The following is a 16,025-nucleotide window of genomic DNA, read 5'->3' on the forward strand; positions in this document are numbered from 1 at the left end:
GGGGGGTTATTGCCTAAACGTCTTATCGAGGTGTAGACAATAGAACATCATGCATTCAAGTGATTGCACAAACTTCTTACGCAGCTAGCTGCATGAGATTTGTCGTTTTGTACAGTTTGTGCAGTTTCGTTGCAACCAATGGCAGTGTCTGCGATAAGGTAACGCAGGAAGTTGCTTGTGGACCACCCCGACACCGCCAAAACAACCACTATAATACTTACTTATCAACCATGCACATTTAAATGAATCCTGGCCTGTATAGAGGCTTACAACGGGTAGCGCCTCTGCTGAGAAAAAAACACATTTGAGTTGAGGGTGATGATAACAGTGTGGAAATTCACAGCTCAAATCTGGTGTCATCAAAACAACTGGACAATCACAGGTCAATACATTTCTGTACATGTTCTTATCCAGAGCAACTAGGGTTCAGTGCCTTGCTCAAGGGCACATCGACCCATTTTTCACAAGTCGGCTTGGAGAGCCGAAACAAAGACCTTTCGGGTTACTGACCCAATGCTATTAATCGCTAGGCTACCTGCCACCACCATATTAGTGAATAAGAGATTATTGGCTATAGATATCTATCAAAAAGTCATAATTCACTTCAGGAAATGTGAATGCCATACAGTACTGTGAGTAATTTCTGATTTAGAGTGATGGAGATATTGATGGATTTTCAGTGCTCTCCCATCCTGCCCCTGAAAAATGCAAAGCATCATGCCCTTGAGTCCGACGTCTGCCCCGGCACAGGTAGATTTATGAGTTGGTCTTGTAATATCCGGGAACCGCCATTGTTTTCCTCTCATGGTCATAAAAAAGCCAGTAGACATTTTTAGTTCACATTTTTTAATAACATGGCACAATTGACATAACACACGTTTAAATGAGGAGCATGCTGAAGAGTCAGTCGCATCATTTGTTTTGTTTTGTTTTTTTCTCATCTAGAAAGACAGTTTTTTTTTTTACATACATGATAAACAGCAAAATTGTTTTTCTTGTTTACAATCTCTTTGCAATATGCATTGACTAACCACTACGGCTCCAGTGGACATTTTTAATGTGGGTTAAAAAAACACTGCACAACATCTGGCTCTCACAGAGTTTTTGAAGCGCACAACTAAACCTTCAGTGGACTACTAAAATAGATATCTGCTCTTTAGAAACAAACTGTCCATAGTTTAGACTGGCTTTTTTGTCTTTATTTTTTATTTTTGTAGATACAACAGCTTAGGATAGCACTTTAATACACTGTTAGACCAACATAACTTATTTCCAAACACATACTGTACACTCCTTTAGAGGGGAAAATGTGGGGTCTTTTTGTAAATGTGCTGTATTCTCTCCAAAACAAGAATGGTGGTAGGAGTTGAATTGTTGGAGTAAGTGATCTCTCTCACTTTCTATCAACCTTTCTCTGTTAGGTCAGTGGTTCCCAACCAGACATACTAGGACCCCTGGGGATACTTGGCCTATCCAGGGGGTACTTGTGAAGACTCTTTAGACCATAGGCTTACTGGTAAAATGCACATGAGGGGGTACTCCGGGCAGAGCAAAATTCACTTGGTGGTACAGTAAGGGAAACAAGTTGGGAACCACTGTGACTTCAGGCATTGGAATTCCTCTGCAAAATGAATAGCTCTATAATGGGAATTTTAAGGATTGTTACCACACTTTTGTATCATATTTAATAAAATTGTTTAACGTTTGCACAACATTTTCTATGAGTACTGGGGGTTTGTGAGATCTAGGTTGTGGAGAGAATACAGTTTTGTCAGAGTCCGTTGGGATGGTGACCAGGCTGGCTTTCAGAGTAGAAGCCAAGACATTTGTTGCATAGTTGAATGTGGGGCATGGTGGTACAATGTTAACCTTTTCAGCTGCGTCAAGCTAAAACCAATCAGCAAAAAGCACATTCTGAACTTCCTCCTCATTAATAATAGTACTCTATTTACATTTGTTCAAAGTAAAGCTTTCAAAACACCCTTTTGCATATTTGTACCATGATTTGTTCCTTAAGGAGTGAGCATGTCGACTGTACACATATCTACACACTTTGCTGCCTGTCAATGCATTGAAGTACCTGTACATTCCAAAACGTCTTTGTGAGGGTGCCGTTTCCATTGCCCTACACACCTTCAGGGTAGTCCAGGACACGTTCTGTACAAGAGAAATAATACACACAGAAAGCAGGAGCAAACTGGAGCAACCCCCCCCCCCCCACACACACACACAACTTTTTTTTTTTTTTTTTTTACAAAAACATCATCTGTGGGTGTTCTCCCCCACATATTATTCACAGCTATGGTACAGTCTGCTGTTCCCAAAGCTAAGTGCTTGGTGTGAGGCACAGGGCAGAGTATGCCTGTAGTCTGCCTCCAATCCAGGGTGAGGATTGCGCCCCACTCTGCTCACCGTGCCTCTATGTCTTTGTGGTTGTGTGCTGATGGTCTGTCTCTGATGTCTGTGGTGAGGGGCGTAGTCCGTCTGGGGGAGCCAGGCCTGGCACCCAGCGTGGGGATGAGGGGGGGCGGGGCACTCAGGGAGGCTGTGGGCGGGGTTTTGTTGAGGATACCGTTCTGGTGGGCGGCGTGAGCTGCAGCGGCGGCCGAAGGGCTGACCCTGGGGTAGTGCATGCTGGGTAATCCGGGGACCATGAGGCCAGCGTGGTGGTGTGGCAGGTGGCCGTCCAGGGCCGGGTGGTGCATGGCGGCATGCAGGCGGCCGTGCTCGTAGTCTTCTCTGAGCATGTGCAACCGCTCACGCTCCTCTAAGTGTGCCCGGGCCTCCTGCTCCCGGCGCTGCTCCAGGGCTAGAGGGTGGTGGTGGTCGCGGTTAAAGTCATGAGCTTCTCGTTCCCTGTAGGAGCGTTCTGCCTCGTAGAGGCGCTGCCCGGCCAGCCGATGCAGGGGGTCGTTTCTCAGCAGCAGGTCCCTGGCCAGAGGGTCCCGTCTGTGGATGTCTAGGCCCCTGTAGGGGTCCCTCATGGGGTCCCAGTGGAAGGCTGGGTAGGGGAACCTCTCTGCCCCCGGAATGGGGCTGATGCCCAAGAAGGGGGCCACCATTCGAGTCCTCTCCAGGCCACTGATGCTGTTCATTGGGTGGACGCCCGCCATGCCCATGGGCATCGCCATGGAGGAAGGGGGGTGGTGGTGGGTGTGGAGGCTGGGCGTGAGGGGCACCTGGGGCAGGTGTGGGTGGAGGTGAGGGTGAGAGGGGGGTCTGTCCCTGTCCGTAGGGCTGTCCTGCTCCTCTTTCCTCTCCTCCTTTACCTTCACCTCGTTGTTGTTCTTCTTGTGGTGCTCGTAGAAAGAGGGCAGCTCTCCCTTCTTCTCCATCAGGGCCTCTCTCTCCCCCCTCCCCAGCCCCCCGTTGGGCCGGTCCAGGCTGGTCTGGCGGATGTAGGGTGAGGTCGTTCCTCTACCGTTGGCCTTGTCCTCAGTCACCCGCCCGTCGTGGATGATTGGTGTTGTATCCTTGTCGCTGTGGTGATTCTCTTTGAGTTTGTGCTCGTCTGTGCCGTTGAGCTTCCAGGAGTCGGGGTGCTCCCGGTCCCTGTCTCGGTCTTTGGGCTTGTCCTTGTCCCTGGGGGGTTCACTGGGGGGCAGGTGGTTCTTTTGAGGCTCTGGGGGACGGCTGTGACCCAGTTGGCTGATAGGGTTAATGGGGACTGGGGACGGATGGCTCTGGTGACGCTTCTCCATGGCTTCCCTGGTTGGACACAAAACAATGGGCTTTAAAGATTAAGGAAATGTAACATTTGTACCACTATTTCAGTGTTTGTCAGTGGTTTAATTTTAGGTGGTTTAATTTTTTAGTGGTTTAATTTTAGTTGGCACAAGTCCCCTAAAACATCGACATCTATTCAACTCTCAAATAAAATAGTCTCAGCCATGACAAAGCTTTACAACTTCTGACATTCTGCTGGTGTGACTGCTACAGATAAAACCCCTCCATTACACCTACCTCTCCTTGTCGTCTTTGTTGATGGAGGACGTGTCTCGCTTGTCTGAGTCTCTGTCTCTCTCATGGGAGCTGACTGAGGCGCTCCTCTCCGAGTCGGCAGGTTTGAGCCAAGGCGGAGGGGTGGGGAAGGAGGGTGGTGTGCGGTGCAGCCGGTTCCATGGCTCGTGGTTGTTGTTGAAGTGCTGCTGTGCATTGGGGTTGTCTTTATGGCCAAACACAGAGTTAGGCGCTGTTAGAGATTCAACATACGGAAAGAAGAAAATACCAAAACGCAAGTTAAAAGCATATCTCGCTGGTGTGGCGGTCAGTCAAGTCTGTTTTGAATTTGATGAAAACATCATGCAACATTAATTTTTATAATCTAACAGGAAATCCTCAAATGTTTGGTTGTCAAATACATGATGTCATGGAAATGAAACTCACTTAGTGCTGGGTTTCCAAGCCCACCGAAGGCTGCTGTGCTGAGAGATGAGAGACCTCCAAACGAGGGAGGCCTACTGAATGGCTCTGAGAGAGAGAGAGAGAGAGAGAGAGAACACAGTTAGCACATTATCTATATTGCTCCTGTACTGGGTCAACCAGCTTCTGACACAGACATACTGTACTTGTTAGCTCTCCATACAGCCTCAGTGAGACAAGGATCAATTGATGTGCATTTGACGTGACTAGGTGCGCTGTGCGTGCTGTGTCTTACCTAAGTGAGGTGCAGGGGTGAGGAAGTTGCCGGGGTGGTGGGACGGGTGGCCGAAAGGTCCGGCTGACGGGTGTGTAGAGCCTGACATGGAAAAGAGAGTTGATGTAACACATCTTCCATAAGGATTTTAAACTGAGAAACACTATTCTTTCCTTTTAAGAGGTAAGAGCATTGATCTTAGCATGTAATCTATAACCCAGGTGGAGACCTGTGACCTGTGCCTCGACACTCTGTTAAAAATAGACCTCTCTATGGGCCCAGAAGGCTTGATCTCCTTTGGAGAAGAGGTCCTGGAAGTAGCGTGTCAATCATAGAAATACAATGACCAATGAGTGTTCCAGTCAAATTGCCCTGGTCTGAAGGGCTTTTCCCTTCTAAAAATCTCATTTCTATGGTGTCAATCATCTTCTACCAAGGGCACTAACCAACCCACACTCACCTGCTGCTGAGAAGAGTGTGGCGGGACGTGCTAAGTCGTGGTGGTGGTGCATCGCGCCAAAGAGGCTGGGGCCGGGGGGTCGACTCAGGAACTCCGGCTTGAGCCCGAAGTCCAGCTTGTGCGGGTCGACCTGCATCTGCTGCTGGAAGACGCCAGACAGGAGGAAACAGCACATGAAAAACACACCACCAACACTGCAGGGTCAGCAAGGATACCAACTGTAAAAAGGGTTTTGTTGGTTATTTGTGGGCTAAGGCGTGAAGGTACCCAGTAATGTAGAGGAAATAAAAAATAGGTGGGTAAACGCTGAGTGCCGATCGCGGTGATTAAAGTAACGCCCCCTATATTTTTGTGCATTTCTCTGCAAAAGGGTTGTAAACACTTACCCTCCACTACATCAGTGAAAGTAACACAAGATGGCAGTCCTCTTATAAGATTCTCTATGGGACTCTCTCTATATATACTGTCTCTCTCTCTATACTGTCTCTCTCTCTCTATACTGTCTCTCTCTCTCTCCTCTCTCTTTATCTCTATACTGTCTCTCCTCTCTCTCTCTATATATATACTGTCTCTCTCTCTATACTGTCTCTCCTCTCTCTATACTGTCTCCTCTCTCTCTCTCTATACTGTATCTCTCTCTCTATATACTGTCTCTCTCTCTCTATACTGTCTCTCTCTCTCTATATACTGTCTCTCTCTCTCTATACTGTCTCTCTCTCTATACTGTCTCTCTCTCTCTCTCTCTATAATGTCTCTCTCTCTCTATACTGTCTCTCTCTCTATACTGTCTCTCTCTCTCTCTATGCTGTCTCTCTCTCTCTCTATACTGTCTCTATACTGTCTCTCTCTATACTGTCTCTCTTCTCTCTCTCTCTCTCTATACTGTCTCTCTCCAGGAGAGGAGCTGGATTACACTACTACCTCAACTAGACTGGGTCTTAGATGATAATACATTGGGGTTTAGAGAATCACACTATAATGAAGCACATTAGACTGTTTCTCTATAGTCTGTGAGTGGAAGGAAGTGCAAAGGGGAGGTCTCACCTTGACTTTCTGTTGGTGGTGGTAGATCTGCCAGGCCATATGGACATGCATGGCACACCACTTCCCTGGTTTCTGCACAAAACACAAAGCCAGCTGATATGGTTAACCTTAAATGTAGGATTCTCAAGGACTGTATACGCATTAGGGACATTTTTATTTGTCCAGGACAAGGTTACATCTTTGTCCAGTTTGTTCACTAACTTGGTTGTGCAAACAACAACATTTTACTGCAATAAACATATTAGGGGAAGGAAGTTAGGGGAGAAACAACTACAGCTATTAACATTCTTACCCTGAGAATGGGCCGAAACGGATCCGTTAGCTAGAGGAGAGGAGAGAGAGAGAGATGGCTCAGTTACTTTAATGTCTGTCATTCAGGCGTTCCTAATTAGCAACTATGCATGGCTTCCTTATTGAGTGTGTGAGTGTGTCCAGCTAGGGTGCTTACCCTGGGGTCCTTGTGTAAGAGTGTGTGTGGGACTGCTCCAGGTCTTGAGGCCACATCCAGTGGGTTAGAAGTCTGCAGAACACAGAGAGAGCTCATTGTGAGAGGAGGTATGGGGAGCATCGTCTCTGTCTTCAGTGTGTACATGCACATGTTTTTCAAGTTCACTCCCTATTCTGATAACGTACTGTATGTTTAGCTGTGTGTTGGTCTTCAGAGAGCACACTACACTGAAGGTGTGTTTATCAGGTTCACCAACTGTGTGTGTGTGTGTGTGGTGTTGGGATGTGGCCCTACCTTGGGCTGGAAGGCCCCCTGCAGCGAGCCAAAGGGCCCGGTTGGAGGGATCACCGGTGGAATGCCGGACACGCCCGGGGGGTAGGAGTGGAACAGCTGAGAAAAGAAGAGAAGGAACAGAGAGAGGAGTGATGATGGGTGGAGTGTTGTGTTGTTCAGACAGAGAAGGACAGCAGCTGTATGAACAGTGAGATGAAGGAGAGAGGGGCCAGGATGACATGACAGGGTACAGGGTGGGCGGGGTGGAGGGAACAACACCAGCATCACTAGGGGTAAACATCCAAACTGCCGTCAGTCAGGTAGCTACAACTGTCACTGATCTTAGTGCCTCAAAGTGTTCAGCAAAACTAAAATGGTCACACTTGTTTATACTACTGAAATCACCAGGTATTTACTAAGCACTAACATTGAAATTACACACTAATAACCTATGAATTACTTGTTAGCCGCTAAAACCCATTTACTGCTATAGTCTTTCTCTTGAGTGTAGACAGTTAAAAGGAACTCTCACCAGAAAGAATACTCCTATGTAATCACAACCAGTGTCTCTCTGTTGACACATTAATTAATTCATTTTAAATAGGGGTTAGCCCACCTAACTGTGCTGATAGCAGTGAGATGAATTAAGACCAAACTCTAACGAACATGTAATTGCTACTCTGATTCACAACGTGGGAAACAGGTGAATGCCTCTGAATAGCAGAGCAGTAAATGAAGGCAGAGGTTAAGTGGTAGAGACAAAGCATACAGCGGCACACACTCACATACCACAAACACACTCACATACCACACACACACTCACATACCACACACACACTCACATACCACACTCACATACCACACACACACACTCACATACCACACACACACACTCACATACCACACACACACTCACATACCACACACACACTCACATACCACTCACACACTCACATACCACACACACACTCACATACCACACTCACATACCACACACACACTCACATACCACACTCACATACCACACACACTCTCATACCACACACACACTCACATACCACACACACACTCACATACCACACACACACTCACATACCACACTCACATACCACACACACACTCACATACCACACACACACTCACATACCACACACACACTCACATACCACACACACACACTCACATACCACACACACACACTTGATAGAGCCACTGAACTCAATTGATTTGTTCTATTCACTTGAATAGGAAGGGGGTTTAAATGCTTCAGCCAGGTTCCACAGTAGTGAATGAATGAGCAAGCAGACAGTTGTGTTAGCAGACAGACATTTGTGATGGGTAAGACATAGATAGAGCATCTGCCCAGTCTTCATCTGTGGACTGACAGGACACTGTATTCTCTCAGAGCAGAAGCTGAGGGGGATGGCATGGGAGCTATTGTACAAATACACACACAGCTACAACATGGACTAGCATGGCTGGATGGGTGAAGAATGCACAAACTGCCCCACAAACACATAGAGAAACTCACGCTGTGTCTGTAGAAAGGGTCAACTTTTGTTGGGAATTTTTCAAACTGTAGAAGGAATGAAATAAACAGAACTAAGAACAAGGATGATAGAGAGGATACAGTGGCTTGCAAAACTATTCACCCCCTTTGGCATTTTTCCTATTTTGTTGCCTTACAATCTGGAATTTAAATTGATTTTTGGGGGGTTTGTATAATTTGATTTACACAACATGACTACCACTTTGAAGATGCAAAATATTTTTTCTTGTGAATCAAACAAGAAATAAGACAAAAAAACTGAACTTGAGTGTGCATAACTATTCACCCCCCCAAAGTCAATACTTTGCAGAGCCACCTTTTGCAGCAATTACAGCTGCAAGTCTCTTGGGGTATGTCTCTATAAGCTTGACACATCTAGCCACTGGGATTTTTGCCCATTCTTCAATTGCTCCATCTCCTTCAAGTTGGATGGGTTCTGCTAGTGAACAGCAATCTTTAAGTCATACCACAGATTCTCAATTGGATTGAGGTCTGGGCTTTGACTAGGCCATTCCAAGACATTTAAATATTTCCCCTTAAACCACTTGAGTGTTGCTTTAGCAGTATGCTTAGGGTCATTGTCCTGCTGGAAGGTGAACCTCCGTCCCAGGCTCAAATCTCTGGAAGACTGAAACAGGTTTCCTTAAGAATTTCCCTGCATTTAGCGCCATCCATCATTCCTTCAATTCTGATCAGTTTCCCAGTCCCTGCTGATGAAAAACATCCCCACAGCATGATGCTGCCACCACCATGCCTCACTGTGGGGATGGTGTTCTCGGGATGATGGAAGGTGTTGGGATTGCGTCAGACATAGCATTTTCCTTGATGGTCTCATCTGAACAGAGTACTTTCTTCCATATGTTTGGGGAGTCTCCCACTTGCCTTTTGGCGAACACCATAAAGCCCAGCTCTGTGGAGTGTACGGCTTAAAGTGGTCCTATGGACAGATACTCCAATCTCTGCTGTGGAGCTTTGCAGCTCCTTCAGGGTTATCTTTGATCTCTTTGTTGCCTCTATGATTAATGCCCTCCTTGCCTGGTCCGTGAGTTTTGGTGGGCGTCCCTCTCTTGGCAGGTTTGTTGTGGTGCCATATTCTTTCCATTTTTAAATAATGGATTTAATGGTGCTCCGTGGGATGTTCAAAGTTTCTGCTATTTTTTACAACCCAACCCTGATCTGTACTTCTCCACAACTTTGTCCCTGACCTGTTTGGAGAGCTCCTTGGTCTTCATGGTGACGCTTGCTTGGTGGTGCCCATTGATTAGTGGTGTTGCAGACTCTGGGGCCTTTCAGAACAGGTGTATATATACTGAGATCATGTGACACTTAGATTGAACACAGGTGGACATTATTTAACTAATTATGTGACTTCTGAAGGTAATTGGTTGCACCAGATCTGATTTAGGGGCTTCATAGCAAGGGGGTGAATACATATGCACACACCACTTTTCCATTTACATTTTTTAGAATTTTTTGAAACAATACATTTTTTTCATTTCACTTCACCGATTTTGACTATGTTGTGTATGTCCATTACATTAAATCCAAATAACAATACATTTAAATTACAGGTTGTAATGTAACAAAATAGGAAAAAACACCAAGGGGGATGAATACATTTGCAAGGCAATGTACGTGCTGACTAACAGAGAGAGTTGAGTGACTACATAATGTCCCCTTTTTAGGACATTTCAGGAGTCACACAATGTACATCTGAAAGAATATCACAGCAGCTCAACAGAAGCTTAATTATTGACATGAAAGACTGGGCTATTTAGTGAATCAAGAAGACAGAGGAGCCATTTGTCCACATCGTTATCCTCTGCCTGAAGAGTCCTTTCCCCGCTTTTCACCCTCCCATTTTGTGAGTGACTGAAGAGCTCATAAACTATCCAGCTCTCTGTATTTCTGTGTTTAATTTGGGGAGGTTTAAGTGGTTTAATGTGGACCCAGGGAGAACATTTCCCACAGTTAAGTTTAAACACTGCGGCCGTAAAAACACTTTTATATCCTCATTAGCTGTCAGAGCGCTAGCCATTCCACCTTTGAGGAAAATCTTCAGAGCAATGTAAAATACTCAGTAGTTACAGTAGGCCTATGTGAGAGTGTGTGTGTGCATTGTCTGGGGCCACGGTGTGTCTGTGTGTGTGTACGTGTGTGCGTGCGTGTATGTGTTAGAGAGAGGGCTGGTGAGCAGGCCTGTTTCAGAGGGACAGCCACACAGTGCCTGTGGCCTCAAACTAACAGCATTTTACTGCTAGTTTAAAAATAGCTCTATTCCAGTTTGGGGTGCCCGAAATATGCCAGAGAAAACACACAAAAAAATTTGGGAGAAGAAAGGTATCACTGTGGTAAAAAACGCAGAAACAGATGGGTCATCATTGAGCGACACGCCACAGAAAACCCCTGTTTCCCTCCAGCAAGACTGGAACTGCCTTATAGGATCACCAATACTGTATTAAAACACTATCCATTCCACCCTACTGTTTCTGTATGTACAACAAACACCTTTTTGGAGATTTTTGCTGTAAATGCTTAATAAAATAAACCATAATTAAACATTATTATCATTATCCACACCCCTTACCCCCCAGTCCACCTCCCCTTCCAGTCCAAAACCACCAACCCCCTCTGCCCTCCCAGGAGTAGTGTTCTACTTATCCTCACATTTCTGGCTGGGGTACGCACCATGGGGGGTGCAGGGGTAGGCATGATGGCGTGGGAGAAGGGGGTGAAGGTGTGCTGGTGGGTGTGCTGGTGCGTGTGTTGGTGCTGATGCTGGTGCTGGTGCTGGTGTTGGTGGTGCTCGGTGCGCAGGTACGGGGGCGGGCCCAGGGAGGCCCCGCGGTCGGCGCTCTGCGAGGCGAGAAAACGGTTGTTGAGCTCCTGGCGTAGCAGGTCTTGTTCTGGAGGAGAGAGAAAGGAGAGATAGAGAAGAGGAAGAGAGGAGGAAAGATGACACTCACGTTCAGGACAGGTGTCCGTTTGGCCACACTGGATCTGTTTTGTCTAAGAATAGCAGAGTAAGACAAGACGTGATAGTCAAAGTGTCTGTGCTGGATCGGTTTTGTGTGAGAGTAACAACATCTATAGAGGTAGAGTACTTCATGATCAGAGGAACAACATCTATAGAGGTACAGTACTTCATGATCAGAGGAACAACATCTATAGAGGTACAGTACTTCATGATCAGAGTAACAACATCTATAGAGGTACAGTACTTCATGATCAGAGGAACAACATATATAGAGGTACAGTACTTCATGATCAGAGTAACAACATCTATAGAGGTACAGTACTTCATGATCAGAGTAACAACATCTATAGAGGTACAGTACTTCATGATCAGAGTAACAACATCTATAGAGGTACAGTACTTCATGATCAGAGGAACAACATCTATAGAGGTACAGTACTTCATGATCAGAGTAACAACATCTATAGAGGTACAGTACTTCATGATCAGAGGAACAACATCTATAGAGGTACAGTACTTCATGATCAGAGGAACAACATCTATAGAGGTACAGTACTTCATGATCAGAGGAACAACATCTATAGAGGTACAGTACTTCATGATCAGAGGAACAGCATCTATAGAGGTACAGTACTTCATGATCAGAGGAACAACATCTATAGAGGTACAGTACTTCATGATCAGAGAACAACCCTTACAGAGGATGTATAGTGTTAGTCACATATCACATTAAAACCAAGATAGAGAACCAAAGTTCAGGTATTCTCTTTACTATGGGAGTCACACAGGGCATCCCTGAATGGTGCCTGCTGCTCGAAGAGTCAGCACCTTTATTGCAATTACATGAATACCTCAAAAACCATTTTAGAACAGAGCTGTTGATCAACTGACTGGCAAACAACGGCTTGAGGAGAAACAGAGAAATGCATTTTATATTACGCTCTCCATCCAAATCCATCCAAAAAATTGAGTAAATTGGCCCGAGAAATTGTATTTTCTCCAGAGTAACCATATAATTTGTATTCCACTGTAATATAATGCACCATTTCATACATTTATTTCTAGCTCTTACTGAGATGAGGGACATTTGATTTGTTTCTTCATAAAAGTTTCATTAGAATCTGAACAATATACAGCAGAGTTCATTATGCTGTTTTGACTGAATAGATTTCTGTGAGATGAACACATTTCCTTGTGAAAATGAGAATTGCTCATAGTTTTATTAAACCATGATAATACTCCATTTCAGTGAGACTCTGACATTAAGCTAGATCACAAGTGGCACGACAGGAGAGGGCATTCATCACATGGGCTGATTGGGGGAAAAAGTGTGTGTTGTTTGAGTGATCAACCAATCAAACACAACAGAATCTTGACCGAGGGAAGGACAGGACACCTGTCTGCACCTACTGCACCATTATAGACAAACACAGACGGCACATAGTGCAGTTATATGTGGAATCCTTACCTGTCAGTCTCTGTCTCCTATAAATTAGCACAAAGGTAACATTATGTAAGTCTCTGTCTCGCTCCCTGTCACATTTCAATAAGTCTAGGGCTCCACACGCACCGCTCTCACGCCACAGATGACCTGGCTTCTGCCACAACAGCCATGAGAATGTAGTACAGCTTTGCTCTTCGCTGTCTGTGTGTTGCGACAGCTGCTGTTGTGGTGCAGTTCTCCTGCCTGTCCACATGGGGGCAGCCTGGTATATGTGCCTACCTGAATAGGGCGTCCCAGCGGCGGGGTGTCCTCCGGGGACTGGCAGGGTGCTAGACGTCAGTGGCGGAGGTGGGGGCAAGGCTGGTGGAGGCGCAAACATATTGGGGTGGTGGGGGTGTGGCGAGGACTGCAGGGCGGGGGGGAAACCGTGGGGAGCGATCTGATTGGCTGGGTGGGGCAGGGGGAAGGCCGTGGCTGCAGTGGCGGAACCGGAAGGTGGGAGGTGGGGTAGGTGTGGGGACGGACCAGCAGGGCCGTGAGGCTTGGTACCGCCCGGGGTACTACTCCGACTGCTGCTAGAGAGATAGGACGGACAAGGGGACAGAGAGAAAGAGGGATTTTGTTTTTTACATTCCCATCTAAATCAGCTTCCCCACATCTATGCACATAGTAGATACGCTCTGACAGAAAGGTTTTACATCGCATTTCCCTCAAGAGACTTATCTCTGAATCTCAGGATGTATCAAAACTTTACCTTTAAAACACCCTCAGATGCCAATGACCATCACTGGCAAACATTATAGAACAGCATCTGTGTTCAAACATTTCTGTAATTAAGCAGCTCCAGAGGTACATGCAGAAAAAAGGAAGGCAGCGAGCCTTGTGTTGTGTGTGTGGATTTGTCTCTCAGCGAGCCTTGTGTTGTGTGTGTGGATTTGTCTCTCTGAGACTCAGAGTCATGTAGCAGTAACTTAACAAGCTAAGCCCCAAAGCTCATTTGCAGCTGCCGCCTGTCTCTGTAACCACCCCGTGATTATTCACAGTCTGCCAGACCCGTTGGCACACTGACTGACACACTGGCACGCTGGCAGAGGGAGTCAGACACAGAGCCAGCTCCTCCCTCAGAGGGAGAGCCTTCCCTGGGACTGGGGCTGACTGGGACTCTGGGGGAGCTATCCTGGAGCTCTGAATTAATGCTCAGTGCTCGACTATCGGTAATGGAACAGCTAGCTGATTAATAGCAGCAGATGACAATGTGGGTGGTTAACCAATCCAAGGCACTTATCGCTCAGCTGGACTGGTGGTGGTTTTCCCACCCTGGTGAGAATCAGTGATGTTGTCTGGCTGGGGGGGTTTCACCTCAATGCTAATTCAAGGCTTGTTCTTGCCTATCATTTATATGCTGATATAAGATCAGAGTTTGAATACTTTAAGTTAAAGAGGGTCTGAAAGGGTCTTCTCGTTACATTACTCAATATCAAAACCGCACACAAACAAAAGATAAACAGGCCTACATATCTTGGTGTAAACAGAGTGTGTTGGGACTCACCTGAGGCCGTTAAGGCTAAGGATGCTGCTGTAGGCAGATAGGGGGCGAGGGTGGGCCCCACAGTGTGAGGGGAGGCGTTGAGGCCCGGCCTGGCTCTGGCTGGGGTGGTGGGACAGTAGGGCGGGGTGTGGGTGCACACTGGGCGGAGGCCGGGGGTGGGATAGTGGCTCAGACTGGCGCTGGGGCCGGGACTCAGGCTGGTGCTGGGGCCTGGGCTGGGGGGCCTGCGAAGGCTCTGGTCCCTGAGCGAGAGGCAGGGCTGCGGGGATCTGAGGCCTGAGAGAAGCCTCTGAGCGTGGGGGCTGGTGGACCGGGGCCTGTGCCAGAAGGGGGCCGAGGAGAGAGGGCTGGGCCTGGGAGGTGGGTAGGGACAGAGGCAGGGGCCGAGGGCGGCCAGCCGTATAGGGCTGCGGGGGTAGCGGCTGCTTGGGGGCACTGGGAGCGGGGGGAGGCACAGGGACGTCCTTGCAGCTCTCCTGGCTCTTCTCCTGGCTGCGCTCTAGGCCTGACACCTTGGGGAGGCCCAGGCCGCCACGCTCCTGGATGTCATTGGTGGACAGCGCATCGACGCTGAAATCTGGAACTGTTGACAGGGAGAGGAAACACAAATATATAGACTGGTCAGTACTTCAGTCACAGTTCATAGTTCAGTCACAGTTCATAGTTCAAATAAGAACTGGTAAGTACCTCAAAACACTACACATAAAAACTGCTTATTTCTACAGGACAGTCCACTGATAAAGTCCATTGACTTACTACTATATACAGTATGCAAGACCTAAACAGAGCCCCTCTACAGTGTTTGTGCATGGCCGGTAGGTCCTACTCAGACAGACATTGTGCTGTAGCATCAGCAGTCAACTCTCTATGAGCAAGAGCAGGAGCGGAGAGACTCATTGGGGATGACAATGCATACACAACCAGTAATTAACACTTATCTCTGGACACACACACACACACACACACACACACACACACACACACACACACACACACACACACACACACACACACACACACACACACACACACACACACACACACACACACACACACACACACACACACACACACACACACAAATCTCTTCAGAGCTGTTGATTGGGCTGGTTCCCCAGAGCCGTGGCTGTGAGGCAGGCAGGCAGCCCTCTGGAGCACCATTATAGCAGGCTGAAGCCTCTGAGGTGGTTTCCTCTATAGTATTACTGCTAGGCTGGTCCCTGTGGGCCCCCGCCTCATAGAGGAAGAACCAGGGGCCCCAGCCTCATAGAGGAAGAACCAGGGGCCCTGGGGATCAGCCTAGCAGTAATACAACAGAGAGCTAGCCTACAGAGAGAGAACAGACCACGCTTGAGCCCCAGCCTGCATCCCAGCCATCCTGCCTCTCTCTCAGGCTCCATACCGAGCCCCTCCATTAGCAGTAGAATGTTTAACAGGGATTTAAGCACCCATGCGACACCATCATTAGGGGTCAGGTCAGATCATGTCTGACCGGCACCAGATAGACCAGGGTGCCAATATCTATTATCTGCTGTAACAACTATTGACCACTGCTGCTTCCTGGAGAGACGGGACAGGGCAAGACATCTGTCAGCTGGAGAACACAAGATACATTCTTCCCAGATGAAGCGTTTCCTTCTGCACT

General features: G+C 47.2%; 1 protein-coding gene across 11 annotated transcripts in view; it reads right to left on the reverse strand.

Moving 5' to 3' along the window:
- Positions 1-835: 835 nt before the first annotated feature.
- The window catches only part of LOC115135902 (autism susceptibility gene 2 protein-like), a 483,838-nt gene continuing 468,648 nt past the window's right edge, over positions 836-16,025 (reverse strand). For 2 of the 11 annotated variants that reach the window (XM_029671080.2, XM_029671089.2), the window contains 13 exons: positions 14,381-14,963; positions 13,111-13,406; positions 11,078-11,316; positions 8,393-8,437; positions 6,883-6,978; positions 6,589-6,660; positions 6,433-6,462; positions 6,141-6,212; positions 5,097-5,238; positions 4,658-4,738; positions 4,387-4,470; positions 3,964-4,204; positions 836-3,708 (listed from right to left, as the gene is read on the reverse strand). In XM_029671080.2, coding sequence (XP_029526940.1) covers positions 2,409-3,708; positions 3,964-4,204; positions 4,387-4,470; positions 4,658-4,738; positions 5,097-5,238; positions 6,141-6,212; positions 6,433-6,462; positions 6,589-6,660; positions 6,883-6,978; positions 8,393-8,437; positions 11,078-11,316; positions 13,111-13,406; positions 14,381-14,963 — 3,281 coding nt within the window. In that variant the 3' untranslated portion in view covers positions 836-2,408. The remainder of the gene's footprint in view (positions 3,709-3,963; positions 4,205-4,386; positions 4,471-4,657; positions 4,739-5,096; positions 5,239-6,140; positions 6,213-6,432; positions 6,463-6,588; positions 6,661-6,882; positions 6,979-8,392; positions 8,438-11,077; positions 11,317-13,110; positions 13,407-14,380; positions 14,964-16,025) is intronic. The other 9 variants (XM_029671086.2, XM_029671085.2, XM_029671082.2 and 6 more) reach the window with 9 other exon arrangements.

This window comes from Oncorhynchus nerka, linkage group LG10 (genome assembly GCF_034236695.1).
Source record: "Oncorhynchus nerka isolate Pitt River linkage group LG10, Oner_Uvic_2.0, whole genome shotgun sequence".
Classification (NCBI taxonomy): domain Eukaryota; kingdom Metazoa; phylum Chordata; class Actinopteri; order Salmoniformes; family Salmonidae; genus Oncorhynchus; species Oncorhynchus nerka.